Below are 21,690 nucleotides of genomic sequence, written 5' to 3'. Positions count from 1 at the left end.
ATCGCTAGCAAAGTCGGTTGTACAACTGGGCGCGTGCTAGGAAGTCTCTCTAGACCTGCCTTGTGGCGGCGTTCGGTCTGTAATCACCGATATTGGCGACACGCGGGTCCGACGTATACTAACGGACCGCGGCCGATTTAAAGGCTACCACCTAGCAAGTGTGGTGTCTGGCGGTGACACCACAATATTCACACGGACCAACTTCTGGACTTAACAGAGAAGCAAGATGCTTGGCTACACAATATGTCGGAGGGCCGATATTGCTGACTATACGGCGGAAAGGTACCCCTTCCTTGTGTACCTTCGGAAGGCCTTATACCCCTTTATAGTGTCCTGTGACAAACCACTTTTCTTCAGGAGGCGTTGGTCTTTCTCTCAACACTTTTCATGGGATCAGTATCGATTCTTCGATAGCTGAGTCAGATAATAAACGTTGTATCTTTAGTACATATTCCTGTTTGTTTAAAACAGCGGTGGAATTTCACTTGTCTGTAGGTAAAAATAACTGTATCAGGATCAATTGTGAGAGAGCGTAAATGCAGCCCTCTCTGCTGCTGTTACATTATTCTGAGGTGGGCGAGCCCTAGTCAGCACACGGCATGCATCCCTCCTAACCTCCTCTTCAGCGTCAGGAAGTAGTTTACGAACTGCCTGTTCAATTGAACTAATAAAATGAACTAACAGAAAACTCTTCGATGTGGGCGACAATTTAAACCCTTCTCTAGCACGGATAAGATTGCGTCGTCAAAAGATTTCTCTGCGAGATTTATCACAGAACGTCGAGATATAAATTCAGACTCCGAGCAATGGAAAAGTTCAAACTTTGCCAATTACCGAGCAGTAACAGAATTGTATTCCCAATCAGCTTGAGTACATGACGTACCGTCCAACCATCCCAAGTGAAGTCAGACAATTTCGAATCAAGCATTCAATGGAAAGGAAACTATCCTTTGGTAACCGAATCCAAAAGTCAACGAGTAAAGCGAATCCTTTCACGCACAAGAGCCAAGTCAGAACATTGCTTGATGTGATTGGCGGCAAGAGAATTAATATGGTGCACCACATTGGCAAATGTTGGGATATGATTTTCATCAAGACACCTCAGTTAAAACGACGAAGCACCTTGCAGTTTAACATGACAGCTACTAGTTTTATCCAACTTTCGTAAACGCCTATACATTTCCTCCCCGTGGAAGCAAAGAATGTGAGACCTGAGTTTCTCTTGGAGTCTAAAATTTTCAAACAACTTATGGAAATGCAGCTAGGTAATATTCACACTGACCGCCGATATTTCGGTGGGTGTCCACCCGGCCATTTTCAAGTCAGAAACTGCAACGGACAGGCGATGTAAAGGGAACAAGATCGGTCGTATTTTACGGCAATACGATGTGAAATGTTTTTTCCGACCTCCATCTAAAATTAGATTGCTTTTGGGTTCTGTTAAGGGTGATCTTGGTTTGCGTAAGGTTGGTGTATATCCCATTCCGGGGCATGGCATATATTGGTCAGACTATCGGAGCCGTGGAGGACCGATGTACTGAACGTAAACGACACACACGATTACAGCAGCCAAGTAGATCTGCTATTGCTGAACACTTTTTGGATACTGGTCACCCTATGTTATAAAACAATACCGAGATAGTTGCATGCACGTCGAGCTATTGGGACAGTGTTATTAAGGAGGCTGTTGAGATTAAATTAGAAAGCAATCTTGTAAACTGGGATGGAGGGTTTTGTTTAAACTCTGCTTGGAATCCTGCTCTCTCTCTCGTCAAAAAATAGTGGGACAGAGTCAATGTTACGTCACTTGCTAGTTCGTTGTCTTTCACTATCGGTACCTCTGACTTTGGTCATCTTTGGTAGCACTAGTGTTCAGTGTGGGTGTGTGTTATCTTTCCTGAATTACTCCAAGAACCAAGGTTTTAAATTTGCCCATACATCACCTGTCCGTTGCAGTCTGTGCCTTGAAAATGGCGGGGTGTACTCCCGCCGAAATATCGGGGGTCGCTGTAAATATTACCTGGCTGAATTCCCGTAAGTTGTTAGAAAATTGTATACGCCAGTAGAAACTCAGGTCTCACTTTACACAATTGGTGTCTGAAGTGATACATTCTGTGGTGTCACCGCCAGACACCACACTTGCTAGGTGGTAGCCTTTAAATCGGCCGCGGTCCGTTAGTATACGTCGGACCCGCGTGTCGCCACTGTCAGTGACTGCAGACCGAGCGCCACCACACGGCAAGTCTAGAGAGACTTACTAGCACTCGCCCCAGTTGTACAGACGACGTTAATAGCAATGGTTCACTGACAAATACGCTCTCATTTGCCGAGACGATAGTTAGCATAGCCTTCAGCTACGTCATTTGTTACGACCTAGCAAGGCGCCATTACCAGTTATATTGAGCTTATATTAATGTATCAACAAGAGCGATGTTCTACAATTATGGATTAAAGTTAAGTATTACAGCAACTGCGTCCGTTTGTCTAAGTTCTCATTTCCTTGTAATGTTACAGACCTCGCGCCAGCCTGCGTGAGCTTAAGCGCGTGCCTTTCAGCTTCCTCTCATAGTGACTGGGCTGTCTTGCCAAGTCGCAACACATTCCTACTAAAATCCATGTTGTTACTCAATGTCATGCTAAAGTGTACTACAAGTAGAATATCATATTCCTCCCAACAAAGCATTAAGTACCGACATTAGTAAACTCTATAATATCACATGCCACCAGTTTTGACTAAAGGACTATGATGACAGACAAAGTATTGTAAGGATAATGTTGTAAATTACTAGATAACTTCGTGCAGGATACACTTGTGGAATCTAGAAATAAATATAATTAAATTGCGATCAATAAATTATATGTTACCATCTGTGTGAACCAATTACAAGACAGATTTTAAAATTCGTAGCTGATTTGAAGAAAGAAATTTTTAAAGCAATGTTGACGTTTCCAAATGAAGTATTGCGGCGTAGTCCAGATCCGATTGTCTTCTTCTTCTTCTGAGACCAGTAAAATCAGTGACATGAAGTTTATAATCCTAAATACGTAAGTGGTCCCTAATCAGTACAGGCCCCAGCGTTATGCCTAATTGTAACATGGCGAACGGTGCAAGTGACAGGAATTTGCGGGCGAGCTGGAAACAGAGTTATACGAGTACGTTCAGTTCATATGAGGATCACTTATTATTTGTTTGCTGGGCCAGTGTTCGCAATTTTCTTGCATTAACTCATTTCCCTATTCGTAATCGTCCGGTGTTTAAATGTGAAATACACAACTAAATATTAATTGAATAAATTAATTAAAATTGATACGCAGGTAAGTGCTTACTGTAATTTCCTTTCTGCTACACTTGCTCTTCCATTGTTTCCATACGGCAAATTCTGGTGTTAGAATGACGTTTTTAACTAATTTTTCTGCTCGCACGCCTTGTATATAGTTTATTCTGAAAGATATTATTGTGCCACGTACACCCGAATTAGAGACACATCGACCCAAGCCCTCAGAAAGCACTGATCGGAACAAATCGTACATTCCATCGGTTGCCATGCTTTTGTACTGTAACATCGAACTGTCAAAGTATGAGCCTGCCCCTTAAGCTTGCTGAGATATCCGAAGTGGTTAAGACGACCCCTCCTTTAAAGCGGGAAATCCGGCTTCGAGGCTCGGTCTGGCACAAATTTTCATTCGTTCCAGTGAATTGTACAGCTGTGGTGGTACCGTATTCGCAATCCGCGAAAACTTTTCGTGACACGTTACTAACATGCTAATTCATGTGAAATGTGAAACACGGTATTTAGAAGTACAAATCTCTGATTTACATAAACAAAAAAAATAATGAACTGGATTTCGGTAAACCACTTAAAAGATGGAGAGTTTTATTTGTATGTAACAGCTAGCTTCTATCTGTCGACGATTTCTACTTACTCTTTGACGCCCATGTAAAATGCGAGATGTTAAATTTACGTTAGTGTCTAAACGTTAAGAAACAAAAGAATGCTATCTAAACATGGTAATGGAGACTAATAGAAAAAGGTTAATATCCAGCCCCTTACAGATCACATAGAGGTACAATTTGAAAACAAACAAAAAATTAAAAGTCTAGCTCAGGTAGCCGTAAATTCTGCATATGATACCATCAACCTTCAAATATCCATGAAAAACCGCTAAAACACATTTAAGGATGGTCACAAAAATAACTAAATGTCTGTCACAAAACAGATTTATGTAACCCTGGATACAGAAAAAGTCGATAGTGTCGGCCAAAGATTGGTCTTAACCATTGTAGTATCGTGACCCTCCCTTTATTTTATCTGTAAACAAATAAGTAACCAACATCACCTCATACTACCCATTTCTTGTACATCTGTGATCTGGCTATTACTGCACAGGAAAAGAGCTCTGGGGAATTAGAAGGAAAACTGGAAAACTCGTTAAACATCACTAAGAGAACTATCTCAAATAAATCTCCCTGAAAAAACAAGTCAGTCCTTTTAAACTCCGCTCAAAAGGAGTAAACAGAAAGCTGAGCGTCTCCTGGAGTGATAGTAAACTGGAATATATAGACAAAACAACATACCTGGGTATCGTGCTGGACGGATCACTGACATGCATATATCATTGCGAGAAGACCCACCGAAAGGTTGCCACCAAGAACAATATTTTGAGAAAATTAGCGAATAGTAAATGGAGAATTAGACCACCTGTATTAAGAACAACTGGGCAATCATCTTTGCTTTTACACAGCGGGATATGCATGCCCGTACAGTATGGTCCATAAATACCGAAGAAATCAATTCAAGTCTAAATGGCACACGTAGACTAACCGCAGACTACATGCTTGGGAAGCTATTCGATGAGGCTGAGTTCTCAGATTTGGAATCCCGAGAACTGTATACGAGCATAGAGAAAAGTTTGAACAGACTTTCGATGAGCGCCAGCCGCTACTCGGCACTTCATGCTGAGCTGACAGACTTCAATCCCGCAAGAGATATCGTAGTATTGATCTGAATCAACCTCCCGGAGAATTACGTAGCCTCACAAGAGATGTCCGGTTCCAATATATCAATCTGGAATATTCGTAGAACACTGAATCGTATCAGAAACGGGACAGAAACAGTCAAAAGAAATCTAATTAAATGGGGCTTCACAGACTAAGCAGACAGTCCTGAAATACTAAAAAAAAAGTTTCCGGACAGGAGAAATTCAAGTAAGCCCACCAAAGATCTATCAATTATGCTCGCAAACACTTTTGCTCCATATAAATGCGTTACCTGATCCTTCTAAAAACTAAAGCAGTGTTAATCTATAAATAGCTAACCGTGTATCAATTAATGATGTAATTACAATTTTTGTGACCCGCCACACACGGACCCACACACACACACACACACACACACACACACACACACACACACACACACCCACACACACACATATATATATATATATATATATATACAGGGTGTTACAAAAAGGTACGGCCGAACTTTCAGGAAACATTCCTCACACACAAATAAAGAAATGATGTTATGTGGACATGTGTCCGGAAACGCTTAATTTCCATGTTAGAGCTCATTTTAATTTCGTCAGTATGTACTGTACTTCCTCGATTCACCGCCAGTTGACCCAATTGAAGGAAGGTAATGTTGACTTCGGTGCTTGTGTTGACATGCGACATTTCTGTGAATGTTTGGACAGGCATTGTTGGTGATGTCTTGATTGAGCCCCATGTTCTTCCACCTATGCTCAATGGAGCACGTTATCATGATTTCATACGGGATACTCTACCTGTGCTGCTAGAACATGTGCCTTTACAAGTACGACACAACATGTGGTTCATGCGTGATGGAGCTCCTGCACATTTCAGTCGAAGTGTTCGCTACGCTTCTCAACAACAGATTCGGTGACCGATGGATTGGTAGAGGCGGACCAATTCCATGGCCTCCACGCTCTCCTGACCTCAACCCTCTTGACTTTCATTTATGGGGGCATTTGAAAGCTCTTGTCTACGCAATACCGGTACCAAATGTAGAGACTCTTCGTGCTCGTATTGTGGACGGCTGTGATACAATACGCCATTCTCCAGGGCTGCATCAGCGCATCAGGGATGCCATGCGACGGAGGGTGGATGCATATATCCTCGCTAACGGAGTGTTTGAAGTCACGCTGGTACGTTCTGTTGCTATGTGTTTCCATTCCATGATTAATGTGATTTGAAGAGAAGTAATAAAATGAGCTCTAACATGGAAAGTAAGCGTTTCCAGACACATCTCCATATAACATATTTTCTTTCTTTGTGTGTGAGGAATGTTTCCTGAAAGTTTGGCCGTACCTTTTTGTAAAAGAAAACATATATATATATATATATATATATATATATATATATATATATATATATATATATATTAGTCTGAGATGCAGAGAAACGGCTCTAAGACTACGATATTCAACGGTTGGGAGTGAGTCAATTTGTTGACGCAGACGAAAAGCAGGAAATCATACTTAGAATCACGGTCTGCTCAATTATTTTTATAAATGATGATGTTAGTTATATGAAATTTCAGGCATTTAGAAGATATAGTCGTAGTCTTGTCATTGTATTTCATTAATTTTAACTGATCCTTACGTCTCTTCTTGGTAGAACAACGACCAAGGAAAACCACAGAAACTGTGAATGTTGTACATTATTGACTTATTTCTTTAACCTGTTTTCGACAGACTTTAACTGACTGTCGTTAAAGAAGGATGTTCACCTTGTAAGTCGAAACCGGTTAAGGTAGAATCGTAGTAACGTAGAAATTAATACTGTAGAACACCACAATTTTATGTTCCTCGGGTCAGAGGAAACAAATGGTTTGGAAGATAAATACGGAGAAGTCACCGGGTCCGAAGCCCTCACTCGTACTGTTACCAGACGCATAGGAAGGCGTTTGACCTATCAGTGAGACCCTATCTTCTTCATGATATATGATGGATAGTACTCATATTTTTTGACTGTAGCAAATATAACTATGTTCTACATCATGCGCAGTCAACCTTTTTTACCCACCGTCCACTTTTATATCTCCGTTAGTAGTAAAATTTTCTAGCCTCCCAGCAGTTCCAAAGAAATGGTGATTTATAAAGCAGGGAAGTAACTTTGCTTTAAAAATTTATATAGCAGAGTTATAGCAAGTTAAAAAACACAATAATAATAATAATAGTTACCAAATACTAATTTCTCAAAACCTCCTGAAAATTTTAGAAGCTGTACGTGCTACCACCCACCATGAAAACTCTAATGCCCAGTAACGAGCTTTAGGGATCAGTTTGACTACCACTGTTCTAGATAATTGAAAATTTTATACAGACATTTTACTACACATTATGCACACCCTCAACATATGAACCATGTCAAAAGCATTTGCCCCCAAATATCTCCTGCTGTACTGAATCGTACAATGTCGAATTATTGGCAGATTTATCCAGCCACTGAAGAAAGGAAGGACGTTATATCTTCCTTAAGTAGCCATGAACGACAAATAAAAATTGACAGTGGTCGTAGCAAGTGATAATCGAGTTACAGGTGTTCGAATGTCGTCAAACAGTGATTATCGGTATCAGATAAGACATGTACAGCTCGAGAGCACTGTGACGTGCAGCACATCCTGTTTTTATCGGTACTGCTGAGGCTCGTACTGTTCTGATTGACGTTCGCACACGTTAGTAGCGATGTGGTATATAAGAGGTACTAATGTAAGTCTAGGGCATGAAGTGTGCGCAGCATCTGGCGAAGAACATGACAGGTAAGTGCTACAGCTCTTACTGCGTACGGACGTATACCTTTCGTTCACTTGAATCTCTTTTCTAGAAGACAAGCTTCGATTACGTCACGCACATAGTTCTGTCACAGTCGTTGATACACTGGACTCTCATATGGGAGAAGTGAAATCCAAATCTCTCTCTGGCCGATATGATTTGTTTCCTTTTGCTTCCCTAAATCTGATGGGAATGTCAGGATAGTTCCTTTTTAGCGAACAAGGTCTATTTCCCTCCTGATCGTTGTTGTACCCGATAATGTGCTCTATTAACTTCATCACCGACACTAAACGCTAACCTTCTGATGTGATGTGCAGTCACAAGGAAGAATTCCTTTACGAAAATTAACTTTACTTCTCACGTGCTCTATTATCTGATATTTCCCTTGAGCCAAGGCCAAATATTTCAGCACCTGACATTTTTGACTTCCATAGTGAGGTACTTTTGTATGAAGACATTTTACATTTTTACAGACCTGAAACAAATCATCGATTGGTGGCAGAGTGTACTTTCTAAAATCTCACTTACGTAGAAAATACTTGACTTTTATTCTTTACAACAGACATCCAAACTGACATTACACCTGAGACCATGAAGTTAGAGTGAATTCCTTTTTCAGCATAGGCCTTTGATATTTTAACATCCAGTTGATAACAACTAGTACCCAAATTGCAACAATGTCAAACCACTATCTCAAACTCTGTGATCAATACTACTACGTATTAATTTTCTTACCATGAGTGATGGTTCAAAATGGTTCAAATGGCTCTGAGCACTATGGGACTCAACTGCTGAGGTCATTAGTCCCCTAGAACTTAGAACTAGTTAAACCCAACTAACCTAAGGACATCACAAACATCCATGCCCGAGGCAGGATTCGAACCTGCGACCGGAGCGGTCTTGCGGTTCCAGACTGCAGCGCCTTTAACCGCACGGCCACTTCGGCCGGCCCACCATGAGTGATGTCAGTTGTTCAGTTTTCTATAAAGCGATAATAGAATGAAGTTTCAGAGCAACAAGTGGCAAAATTGGAATGAATCTTATTCTATTTGAGTAAATGAAACTTGTGAACAGCCCAAGGATCGCTATTAATTGTTTCTATCTACTAAGAGGGCAAATTGATAGTTTACAACGAGTACTGTGGTATGTCGTTACACTGAACCGACGATAATTTTGCCATTCTTCCAGGTCTGACGCTCCTTGTGACTGCCGTACTGGCGACTTTGATTGGAAGCGGCAGTGGAGCTTCCATCCGCAAAGTGACTGTGGTAAGTGTTCACCAGCAATACTCACGGTACATAGTGGAATTAGTTATGTAAGGATTACTTTTCTAGCAGCTGAATATCATCTAGTAACCAAAACAACCGTCGCTTAGTAAGACTCATTGTTTAACATATACAGCTCTGTCACTACCTGTCAAAAGCCTGAATGAACAACCTCTTGCAAACCGGGCGGCTCGGTGACGTACAGGAAGAAAGTCAATGAGGTTTGGGAAAGTACCAACAGGGATGCCGAGCCTTGCAGACTCGAGTGCCGTGACCAGCTACGCAAGGTTTCTAGGTTGAGGATTCACAGCGTGAATAGCCGGTCTATGTGGTCCCACAGAATCTCAATAGGGTTTAAATCCAGGTAGTTTGGTAGCCAAGAGTATGGCAAATTCATCTGGTGCTCTTCGAGTCACTCACGTACACTAAGAGCAGTGTATCACGTTGCACTGGACTGCTGGTAGATAACATCGTGCAGAGGAAAACCAAGCTGCATGTAGGAGACGAAATGGTTCCAAGGGTGGATGCATGCTTACTTTGATCCATCGTGTCTTCCTGAATGAGGTGATCAGCCAGGGAATGTGACGAATACATCCGAAGACCATAGCGCTCTCTCCCCCGGATTAGACACTTACGACGATCGAACTGCCATCTGTCCGATTGAACTTAAGAAGTGATTCCCCTGAGGTCACATGTCACCACTCAGTGGACATCCACTTGCCGTACAGGCGTTCAAATTTCTTCGTCGTCGAAGAACAGTAGTCAGCGTCGTTGCAAGGACTAGGAGCCTGCTGCGGAGCCCCAGACGCAGTAATGTTCGCTGAACGGTCGCTGAGGAGACAGTGTTCTTAGCCCTATGGTCATCTGGGTTGGAAGTTGCTCAACGCTCGCCCGTCTTCTCGCTAGTACACATTTCCACAGCCGTCGATTACGCCTGTTGCGTCGGCGCCGGTTTTGAATAGCGCCGTTTTGTCATGCACTGTAACAATGACGGCAAAGGAACAGTTTACAAACTTACCCGTTGCATGGGGGCTTCATTAAATTTATATTTGATTGAAAATAGTTTAGTTTTAGTAACTGTCTGTCCGATTACGCAAGTCTCGTAATCGGTTGGCCCTGACTAGAATTATTACGCTATCTGACTGCAACAAACAATGTAAGAAAATTTCCGTAAACACAGTTAATTAATTAAGTCCCCAGCAACTATAAAATCTACAAATCCTGGCACAAATGTAACTGTTCTGTATGTGGGAGTGTGACTCAACGTCCACATCTGGCACGGTTCTTTTCCAACAAGACAAGAATTTTTAAATACCAACTATACTGGCGTGACACAAAAAATTTAGAAAAACTATAATTACGCAAGAAAATCACAATTACACTCTAATCCAAGAACACAAGCCAGATGCTTTGTTGACTGAACCTGTAGTGACACATTATTTCAGATACACAACCAATAAATAAAAAAAAACATTGTAATTTTTACCTTCATATATATTGACGAAATGCACTCATTACAATAACATCTGCTATCTCTCCCATCAAATAACTGCATAAGACATGGAACTACACTCTTTACTACAACATCTTGCTCCAACTTCACAACAACCACGAGCTCTGCCCACGCACACACTGCTACGAGCTCTCGACAAAACTGACTCTATGAGTTCTCAACACGCACTGTCCTCTCCGAAGTCACAACAAGCACTGACTGCTACGAACTCTAAACACGCACTGTGGAGGCGGCTTAATAGTACTCTTTGGCGCACTCTCTGGCGCAGTGGCACAGTGTAGCCACCTTTCATATGCCCCTCCTCCACAAGCCAGAATTTGATGGTATTTTTGCCAGCATTGGTGGTGAAAATACCACCAAATTCGTCCACAAAAATACAGACAAAAATAAAAGATAATATTAATATCTAAATATCACATAATTAGTTAAAAATTTTGGCTTTGCACTGACCTTTTACTAACCTAACATATGAAATACAGAAGGCGATACAAATTATTTTCATACATGTGACTTTACATAATAGTTTACACAATATACAAAAAATCAGTTTATACAAATGTTCACATAAAATGCTTTCAATGATTAGTTTATACAAAAAAAGATACTAACAGGTAACATCTTTTCAGTAAAAGCAGTCTATCAGTTGCACCCAGTAAAGTTTAGCAGGTACACCCAGCAACAAGTCACATTAGTTCAGTAGAACCAGTCCATCAGAGGTACCCAGCAATGTTGAGTAGGTGCAGACAGCAACAAGTGACTTCATTTCAGTAAAAACAGTTCATCAGTTGCGCCCAGCAATGTTGAGTTGGTGCAGACAGCAAAAAGTAACATCATTTCAGTAGAAACAGTTCTAACAGTGGCACTCAGTAATGTTGATCAGGTGCACACAGCAACAGGGGACATCTTTTCAGTCGAAGCAGTCCATCAGTGGTACCCAGCAATGTTGAGCAGGTGCAGACATCAACAAGTGATATCATTTCAGTAGAAGCAGTCCATCAGTTGCACCCAGCAATGTTGAGTAGGTGCAGATACCGGCAAGTGACATCATTTCAGTAGAAGCAGTTCATCAGTTGCACCCAGCAATGTTGAGAGCAGGTGCAGACACCAACAAGTGACATCATTTCAGTAGAAGCAGTCCATCAGTTGCACCCAGCAATGTTGAGTGCAGGTGCAGACACCAAAAAGTCACATTTCTCAGCAGAAGCAGTTCCACAAAATTCACTAACACTGATCACACAGTTCATCAGCAGAAATTAAACATGACCAAATGTCACACATCATGTTGAAAAGTGCCGGTAACGGTTCAGAATATTTATCTTCACTAATCAGACAGTCCAGGCATGAACAATAGTTTGAATGCACATACAAATGCTTTTACAGTAAGATACAAATCATAACAAACACACAAATGATATCAGATAATTGTCCTATTAACTATTACAATACACAAATACCAGTAAACCTATAATATTTATGGGTGTCAGTGCAAGCCACTACACACAAATAAAATAATATTTAGGAGATAGGTGGGTAGGATTAGTAAAGGAAAACATACAGAACACACTCACTCATCTCTCATCCACATTAAGTATTACTGTGTAATTGAATAGTGTTAACTGTGTAAATGCAATTCTGTCAAAATTTAATGTTCATCATGTGTATCAAGTAGTACTGGCAGCAATGTATAACAGTCACTAATAGTTAAGTCAACGTCATAGTCATCATGTCAAGACGAATGTTTGCCAAGCCAGATCAAAATGTACTGTTGTTGAACAACTGTCAGTGAGCCACGATATGCAATTACTTCCTCTCTTCAAAAAAAAGTATATACTGCTTAGTGATATAACAAAGTGTGTGTATAGACTATCTTCCTTCTATTTTAGTGTTTTAGTCTGCTCTCTTCATCCTCTTGTTCCATAAGACCAACAAAAAAAATATGCTCCTCACTTACTTTACCTCTTATCCACCAAAACTCCAATAATTATCAGCATCACATAATCTCAATAATACCTCAATAATACGTCGATAAATGTAAACCTCAGCACCAATATCACCTTACCTCTTGTCCACAAACAACTTCATATACTCTCAATACCTATAATAATACATCGATAAATATAAACCTCAGCACCAATATCATTTCACTTCCATAACAACTCTTTCCTCTCGTCAGTCTCCTCGAACAAGTACAGATAAAATCCTAATGCAACTTCAATTCAGCATCCCATACAATCCGAAGACACATTGCCAACACACAACCTCTGTGTAATCCATCTGACCCAAATTTTCTACTCATTATAAATTATAAGATACATTTTGGTTCCTTGTCCATTATTAAATAAAAGAAATGCATACCTGACCTCTAACAGACTTAGTTTGAATAACTCTCAGTAATTAAGTACGATTACGGAGTGTGAATGATCATAATATTTCACAGTGTGTACACCACTTCAAGAATCATAGCAGAAGCAAACATGTGGAGTATTTTTTGTGTCAAGTGTCACTTCCTATTTCAATTGCTCACGAAAAATGCAGTGTAATAACTGTTAATGGTCTAAACCTAGTATTGGTATGTCATGTCGTTAGCTTCCTTCCTATTAGCATAAATTTATACAGCTTTCATAAAACCTCAGCTCATGTGACTTCTATGACTCTCTTGTACTAATGTCGTTCGTCGAATTATAGCAGTTAATTTTCTTATCTTAAAAATATAAGGCACTGAGCGTAAGCAAAACAAGCAATAGCGATTAAATATCCAGTAGAGAACAGAATGTCAACAAGTGGATGCAGCACAATTCTTACAACGAGGCTTTGCCAAGCGAACAATCTATAATTAATACCACAGTGTAACCTAAACTCTATGTTTATACACAGTACATCAGCATTGCTATACACCAAATTAAAGAGCAGTTATGGCAACAAAACAGAAATGTGTAAATATGTAATCCATACAAAAAGCAGCAAACATATATCTTACGTAATAAACAAGTCATTAGCATCATATCAGCCTAAGCAAATAAATGTTCATATGTCATCTTAATAAGTAAACATGAAGGCGCAAGCAGATAAATCACAAAGTATAACCTACATACATAACCACAGTCAGCACAATAAATCAGGTTACAATTATAATTTAAATAAATAAGCACAGCAGACACATAATTAAAAAAAAAAAATATGACATCAGTGAAAAAGCAGTGCAGCCAAGCGATGCATAATATATACAAGTCACAACCCAGTTCATTAATCAATAATTGTCAAAATCAGTAATTGTGCGCAAGCGCGTCGCTTCACACGTAAATTCATAGAACATAAAATTAGCACAAAGTATGAATCACGTAATCGCGAGCAGCAAATTACGTCTAAAGTACGTACCTAAGTGGAAATTTGTTACCTGAAAAATAAACTCAATTAATAGTTACCCTTTTTTAGTTTATTACTTTCTTCTTCGAAATTACATTCTTCCTGAAAATATCTCGATAGCAAGTCGTCTTAACGTCGGACACGCACAAAATTTACCTGAAGGTCTTAAATACTTTATACAACCGTATCCTGCAAAATACTGAATGTTAATAACAGAATTCATCAAGTCACTATAGCTTTATACTGAATTTAGTCGGAGAAATTAGACTGAGTATTTGTTTACGGCTGTCAGTGCATTCGCACTGAGCGCTCGATCAGCTGTGGGCGCGTGACGTAGGAAGCTATTGTTCGCGGTCAACGACTGCCTTGTGCGGCGCGCAGACTTCACTGTTGCTTTGAGTATGTGCCGCCGCCAAAACACAGCGCGGTATCCTTGTACTCTCCGCATGTTTACATCTAGCTGTTAGTTTCTCACAAGTATGTCATTCCACAAAAATCTTTACGTTAGATATGTGATGTATTCCCTTAGAGCGTCGAGATTTAAGAGTTTCTACTTCGATAGTGTTATCATGAATAATTTTGCGAACCCTATATGGACCGTTATAAAGCAGAAAAAAATTTGCGACACAAGCCTTTTCCTTTATGAGACAAACCGTGGGACTTAATTAATACCTTCTGACCAACTGAAAAAGTTTTTAAACGACCAGGACGTTTCGCTGATTTCTCTCTTCTAGCAGCCGCAGATGCAATATTTCGTAGAGCCAGGTTGACAACTTCAGAATGCCGCAGTTTCCGTGAAGGCGGAAAAGGAACGATTTCAGAAATGCGATTTGTTGGTACTTTATTTTTTAATATCAATAGAGGCGGTAAAGAAGTTGAGTCATTAGGGAGTTCATTCAGAATATTTTGAAAAATGTGAAGATACTGATCCCAAGTTCTGTGATTCTGATGACAATAAAGACGACACAGTTTATTGATTTCCTTCATCCATCTCTCTGAAGCGTTAGATTGAGGGTGAAAAAGGGAAATGAAAATTGGTTTAATTTTACTACGCTGTAGAGTACGAAGCCAAATTTTAGAACGAAACTGTGATCCATTATCTGATATAACCTTGTCAACATGACCAACTTCTTTAAGAAAATGTTTGATGAAAGCGTTAGATATTGAACGAGCTGTTGCTTTGCGTAAAGGTGTAAAACACACATATTTTGACGTCAATTCCACTGCTACGAAAATGTAAGCAAAACCATTAGTAGAACGAACCACTGGACCAAACAAATCAACTGCAGCCATCTCCTTTAATTTCGCTGGAATGACAGGAAACAACGGTGCTCTGTGAGAAATCGTTGGAGGCTTAGCCATTTGACATAATTTACATTTGGCAAGAACAGATCGAATACGTTTTTCCATATTACTGAAGTAACAATTTTCTCGTAATTTATGAAAGCATTTTCGGGGACCAAAGTGTGCATAACTGAAATGCGTATACCAAATCAATTTATTGACCCACTCATCAGGAATACAAACTAACCAAACAAAGTTGTCGACCGATTTTCGTTTAAAAAGAATGTCATTGCGAACTGAATAGCATCTAGTTTCTCTGGATCAGGAAGAATACCTTCTGTAGAAATAATGTGACCGAGAAATTTCACCTGAGAACGACCAAATTCAAATTTTTCTAAGTTCACTGTGATGCCAACTCTTGCAAAAATACGTAACAATGAATCCAAAATTTTGTTGTGCTCACTCCAAGAATGTTTAGCAATAATAATGTCGTCAACATACGAAGTAATGTTGTCACGAAGATAAACAGATAAAATTTCGTTTAAACTACAATGAATGCTGCAATAGGTACAGTAAGTCCAATCGGTAATTTCCAAAGTCACTTTTGGGTAAAACAGTCATATCCGGTTATTGTTCACTTACTCACTAGATAGATTGATAGTCGAAGAGTTGTTTTGACAGATGCAAAGAATAGTAAAAGAGTAGGCAGCGGTCCAGAAAACTAAAAGAGAAATAGCACCACTACAGCTCGGGGCCCTATGCTCGCTACGGCACATATTCACTTAGAGTAGTGAATCCCCTGAGGACTTTATTAAGTCCAAACAGTAATTTTCGAAATCTCATTTGGGTAAAATCGTCATATCAGGTTATTGTTTATCTACTGTCTAGATAGATTGATAGTCGAAGAGTTCGTTTTGACAGATGCAAAGAATAGTGAAAGAGTAGGTAGCGGTACAGAAAACTAAAAGAGAAATAGCACCACTACAGCTCGGGGCCCTATGCTCGCTACGGCACATATTCACTTAGAGTAGTGAATCCCCTGAGGACTTTAATAAGTCCAAACAGTAATTTTCGAAATCTCATTTGGGTAAAATCGTCATATCAGGTTATTGTTTATCTACTGTCTAGATAGATTGATAGTCGAAGAGTTCGTTTTGACAGATGCAAAGAATAGTGAAAGAGTAGGTAGCGGTACAGAAAACTAAAAGAGAAATAGCACCACTACAGCTCGGGGCCCTATGCTCGCTACGGCACATATTCACTTAGAGTAGTGAATCCCCTGAGGACTTTAATAGCTGCACATAATTTCAGGTTTGTGACTTTGTGGTAAATTTGGCGGAAGTGCGTACGTAAATTGATCCAGCCATGAACATGGATGTATGTCATCCTTAGAATTGCGGAAGATCTTAAATTTCCGGACAGTCAAAAAGTGTTTATAATCAAAGTTCTCGCCTCGTGGCGACAAAGACCTACCGCGTCTGTCCCAGTCCGAATGTCGATTATTGTTAAATTCACGCGCCTCGCGCTCTCTTACTGCATCCCGTAAATGAAATAAATTACTTTCTTCATACCCCTCTGCTATCTGTGATTCTAAGTTCCTTCTACTGTCCTTTCCTACTATTTCGCCTTCAATTTGTTTGACTTGCTTCCGTAATGCCTCAAATTCCCTTTTCACACGTTCATTAAATTTTCCCTGATTTTCAACATGCTTATTTATGTTCTGATACTCTTCAGTTTCTGCAAATGGTAATGGAACTGTATCATCTGAATCTCTGTCCCCATGTAAACTAAGATTTGTCAGTTTATCTGAAATTTCCTCCACTCTTTCCGATAAGTCACCAAATTGTTCTTTCTGTTTATTTACGTCTTCCGTAAGTGTCGCGACTCGGGTTTCAGTATTGTCACATTTGGTAGCTAGCTGTTCATATTGTTGTGTTAGGTTATTTAATCTGTCATTTGGTACGGATCCTTCGATTCTCTCAAATATTTCTTCCTTATCCTTTGCACGTTGTAAATTTAACTCTGAAAAATTCTGTACTATCACGCGATCTCTTTCTTCCTGTTCTCTATCCTGTTCCCTTTGTCTGATTTCTACTGCAATTAATCTATTATTGTGAGAATTCAGAATCGGTTGTACTTCTTCCCTGATTTCTTTCTTTAATTCATCTTTCATATTTTTGAAACATGTCCCTATTCTTGAATCTAACCGTGTTTCCAAAGTTCCCATCTCTGTTTTAATTGTTCCAATCTCTGTTTTTAATTCAGATCCAAACCGTGTTTCCATTGTTCCCATATCAGTTTTAATTGTTCCTATATCAGTTTTAATTTCAGATCGCAAAGTTCCCATCTCTGTTTTAATTGTTTCCATTGTTTCCATTCGTGTTACCATTGTTCCCATTTGTGATCCCAGATTTAATATTGCACCCATCAACTGCTCCATAGTAGCCGGTTCGCAATTCTTTTCGCGCCTAACATTTCCCGCAAAACCAGTTTCCTTCGTCATAGCTGTAAAGCTATCTGTGTTCGATACTATTTCAGAATCTTCTATCGTTAATCTCATATTCTGTAAATTTTCTGATTGAGAAAAATTTTGAAATGGTTCTGGACTATTTTCCCGACTTATTACATTGTTTTCAACTCCATTATCCACCATACTGTTTTCCTGTGTTGGCGAGTTCGCCATGTCAACAATTTCGTTATTCTCACTATTCATCATTTTTGCCTTTTTCATTGATCGCGTAATCATTTAAAAAATATACGAAAGATTCGTCACTGTACGAAAATTACACCCAATGACTCTTTATCTCCAACAATACTATTCACATGAAATGTCTCCCTCAGACACGATCAATCGAACAATTGAAATAATTGCACTAATTTGTCAAACGCGTATACAAGGCAATAAAAATTAAATTCTGAAAAATACCATTAGAAGAATGCCAATTACCAAATCTACACATGCAAAATAGACTACAATTACTATACCACAAATCACTACAACAATACTACCGTCTACTATTTTCACAATCAGAAAAATTCCAAGGGACGATCCGAAGCAGCGGTCGCCACGTGCATGGGGGCTTAATTAAATTTATATTTGATTGAAAATAGTTTAGTTTTAGTAACTGTCTGTCCGATTACGCAAGTCTCGTAATCGGTTGGCCCTGACTAGAATTATTACGCTATCTGACTGCAACAAACAATGTAAGAAAATTTCCGTAAACACAGTTAATTAATTAAGTCCCCAGCAACTATAAAATCTACAAATCCTGGCACAAATGTAACTGTTCTGTATGTGGGAGTGTGACTCAACGTCCACATCTGGCACGGTTCTTTTCCAACAAGACAAGAATTTTTAAATACCAACTATACTGGCGTGACAAAAAAAATTTAGAAAAACTATAATTACGCAAGAAAATCACAATTACACTCTAATCCAAGAACACAAGCCAGATGCTTTGTTGACTGAACCTGTAGTGACACATTATTTCAGATACACAACCAATAAATAAAAAAAAACATTGTAATTTTTACCTTCATATATATTGACGAAATGCACTCATTACAATAACATCTGCTATCTCTCCCATCAAATAACTGCATAAGACATGGAACTACACTCTTTACTACAACATCTTGCTCCAACTTCACAACAACCACGAGCTCTGCCCACGCACACACTGCTACGAGCTCTCGACAAAACTGACTCTATGAGTTCTCAACACGCACTGTCCTCTCCGAAGTCACAACAAGCACTGACTGCTACGAACTCTAAACACGCACTGTGGAGGCGGCTTAATAGTACTCTTTGGCGCACTCTCTGGCGCAGTGGCACAGTGTAGCCACCTTTCACCGTTCCTGTAATACTTCCACTCTTGGACATTAGTCTATGACCACACACTACTGGACATAAAGCAAATCACTCCGTTTCCGCACTGGGAAAACGACAGCACGGTTTCTGCGTATGCCCCCCTCCACCCCCCCCCCCCCCACCCACCTCGCAAGCTTTATACATCCTCCATTGCTGGAAAGCTTTTCGAGTCCTAAACGTTCAACATTTTTAATGAAACATACAGCCATTAACTGAAAGAAAGACCAAAATTTAGTCTCTTGTTAGAGACACAGTTAGTCTGCCTGTCCTTGGTCGTAAATTAGAAGCCTTATACATATTTTGAATCAGTTACATACGAAACTAAGAATCATAGTCATAGTAACTATGCTGGTGAGTCCGTGAAACGGGAAAGTATCACAGTTGTGTGTTATCTAAATCTATCGCTTCGATCTCGATAACGCAGTGGAAATCATTCATTTGCCTTACTACTGGACATGCCTCAATTCGAGCAGGTAGTTCACTACAAGATTTTATGTGAGCCACTAGATTATATCCTCTATGTGACTACTTCAGTCTCAGGCAAAAACTAAGATCTAGGTATAGGCTTACATATGAGGTGCATACCAATAACAATAGGTCGTAAACGGAAGAAAATCCAATGTATTAAATTTCGCAATTACTTTTTAGCAACACACAATGTCGTTCCGTGTGCACATAAACTGTTTCCATACCTAATTAACAATGAAATAGAAGAATTATTAAAAGCACTGCTATCTGCTTAATGAGCAGAGCGCGCTGAAAACAAATTTCTTTCAGGTGAGTGCAACATGCCAGGGAGCGTCGGGCCCTTTCCCGAACCCGAACAACTGCAGGAGTTTCTTGCAGTGCGAGCCATCAGGCGTTGCAACCGTCATCCCATGCCCAGCAAACCTCGAGTTCAATCCAAAGCTGAGGGTGTGCGACTTCCCAGACCGAGCTGGCTGCTCCTCATCCTCGCCTCCTCCTGCTGATGACGACAATGGAACTGGTGGAGGATCAGGCGATGGCAGTGAAACTGGTGGTGGCTCCAACGATAGTGGAGTTTCACCTGCGCCACCATCTGACGACGTCCCCACTTGCCCACCATGGAATCCACAGGACGTCACTCAGCTTCCCAATCCGAAGGACTGCAGCAGCTTCTACAAGTGTGACGAGAACGGCGTTGCCTGGCTTATACCATGCCCAGCCGGTCTAGAGTACAATGCAGAGCTAGGGGTGTGTGACTACCCAGAAAATGCTGGTTGCTCGACGTCGTCCTCACCAAGCAACCCTTCTGATGATACTCCTTCCGAGGGAGAGCAGGATGACGGAAATTCAGAGGGAGGCAGTGACATAAATCCACAACCACCAACTGGAGATGCTCCCAGTTGTCCAGCATGGAATCCAGAGGACGTCACCCAGCTTCCTAATCCCAGTGATAGCAACTCCTTCTACAAGTGTGACGAGAATGGTGTGGCTTGGCTCATACCATGCCCAGCTGGTCTTGAATACAATGCCAAGCTGAGAGTCTGTGATTATCCTGAAAGTGCTGGCTGCTCATCATCAGCTTCTCCAAGTAACCCATCTGGAGACGAATCCTCTGATGGCGATCAGAACAACGGAAATGCTGACTCTAGTAACGGTGAAAGCCCACAGCAACCAGACGGAGGTGCTCCCACCTGTCCAGCATGGAATCCAAATGACGTCACCCAGCTGCCTAACCCCAGTGACTGTAACAGCTTCTACAAGTGCGACGAGAACGGTGTAGCCTGGTTGATCCCGTGCCCAGCTGGCTTACAGTACAACGCCGAGCTGAGGGTGTGTGATTACGCTGGACATGCTGGTTGTTCTGTCTAAGTTTATCAAGGACTGCATTAAGAAAATGTCTGCTAGATCTGCAATATTTGTTCCGTTTGCTTGTTTACATGAATATTTGAGATTGTTGATTTATCTGTGTTGTCCAGTTTTAATCGAAAACTACATGTAATAATAATATTAATTTATTACTTTTTTATATAATTTTAACCATGAAAATGTTGCGTCGAGATGTCAGAATAAATATCATCTTACGTATATCCCTGTTTTGTCTTTTATTAAATGCCGGAAACTGTGTGTCTACTGTCACCGTTATAATAACACCTGTAAGATGATTACATGTCATCAGTTGGGCGTATTACACGTTAATCCTAGAAACTGAAACTACGAAGAAACCTGTAATGAGAGAAAGATCATTTACTTTAGGAAACAATCGTTTACATCAGTGTTCTGATTATTCTGTACTGCCTTTAAAAATATTGTATTACTTCATTTTATAAATTCAAAAGACTTTTACTAGGTGCAGTTTTTTCCATTCGACAGGAAACTGAAATCAGTTTTAATAAGGCATTTCCTTAATATACGGTCATTCTCGGCCGGAGATATTGCAAGTATTAAAATATTCCTGCATATTGCAACATGAACGAATTAAGTTATTGGAGTAATTCAAAGTTCCGCCCGTGTGTACGGGGATTTTCTTCAAGTGACGTTGCAACACACATCATAGCTAGGAATAATTTATACGTCAGAGCGATTCGTGTGACAGTATCCTAAATACTTACACTGGTCAAAGAAAACAGATA

General features: G+C 40.1%; 1 protein-coding gene across 1 annotated transcript in view; it reads left to right on the top strand.

The window, feature by feature from the left end:
• Positions 1-20,929, top strand: part of LOC124798869 (chondroitin proteoglycan-2-like) — a 70,354-nt gene extending 49,425 nt beyond the window's left edge. The window contains exon 4 of the mRNA XM_047262402.1: positions 19,871-20,929. Coding sequence (XP_047118358.1) covers positions 19,871-20,929 — 1,059 coding nt within the window. The remainder of the gene's footprint in view (positions 1-19,870) is intronic.
• Positions 20,930-21,690: the final 761 nt, after the last annotated feature.

This window comes from Schistocerca piceifrons, chromosome 5 (genome assembly GCF_021461385.2).
Source record: "Schistocerca piceifrons isolate TAMUIC-IGC-003096 chromosome 5, iqSchPice1.1, whole genome shotgun sequence".
NCBI lineage: Eukaryota > Metazoa > Arthropoda > Insecta > Orthoptera > Acrididae > Schistocerca > Schistocerca piceifrons.
Note: the sequence above shows the minus strand (reverse complement) of the source record. Positions and strands in the feature narration are given on the sequence as shown.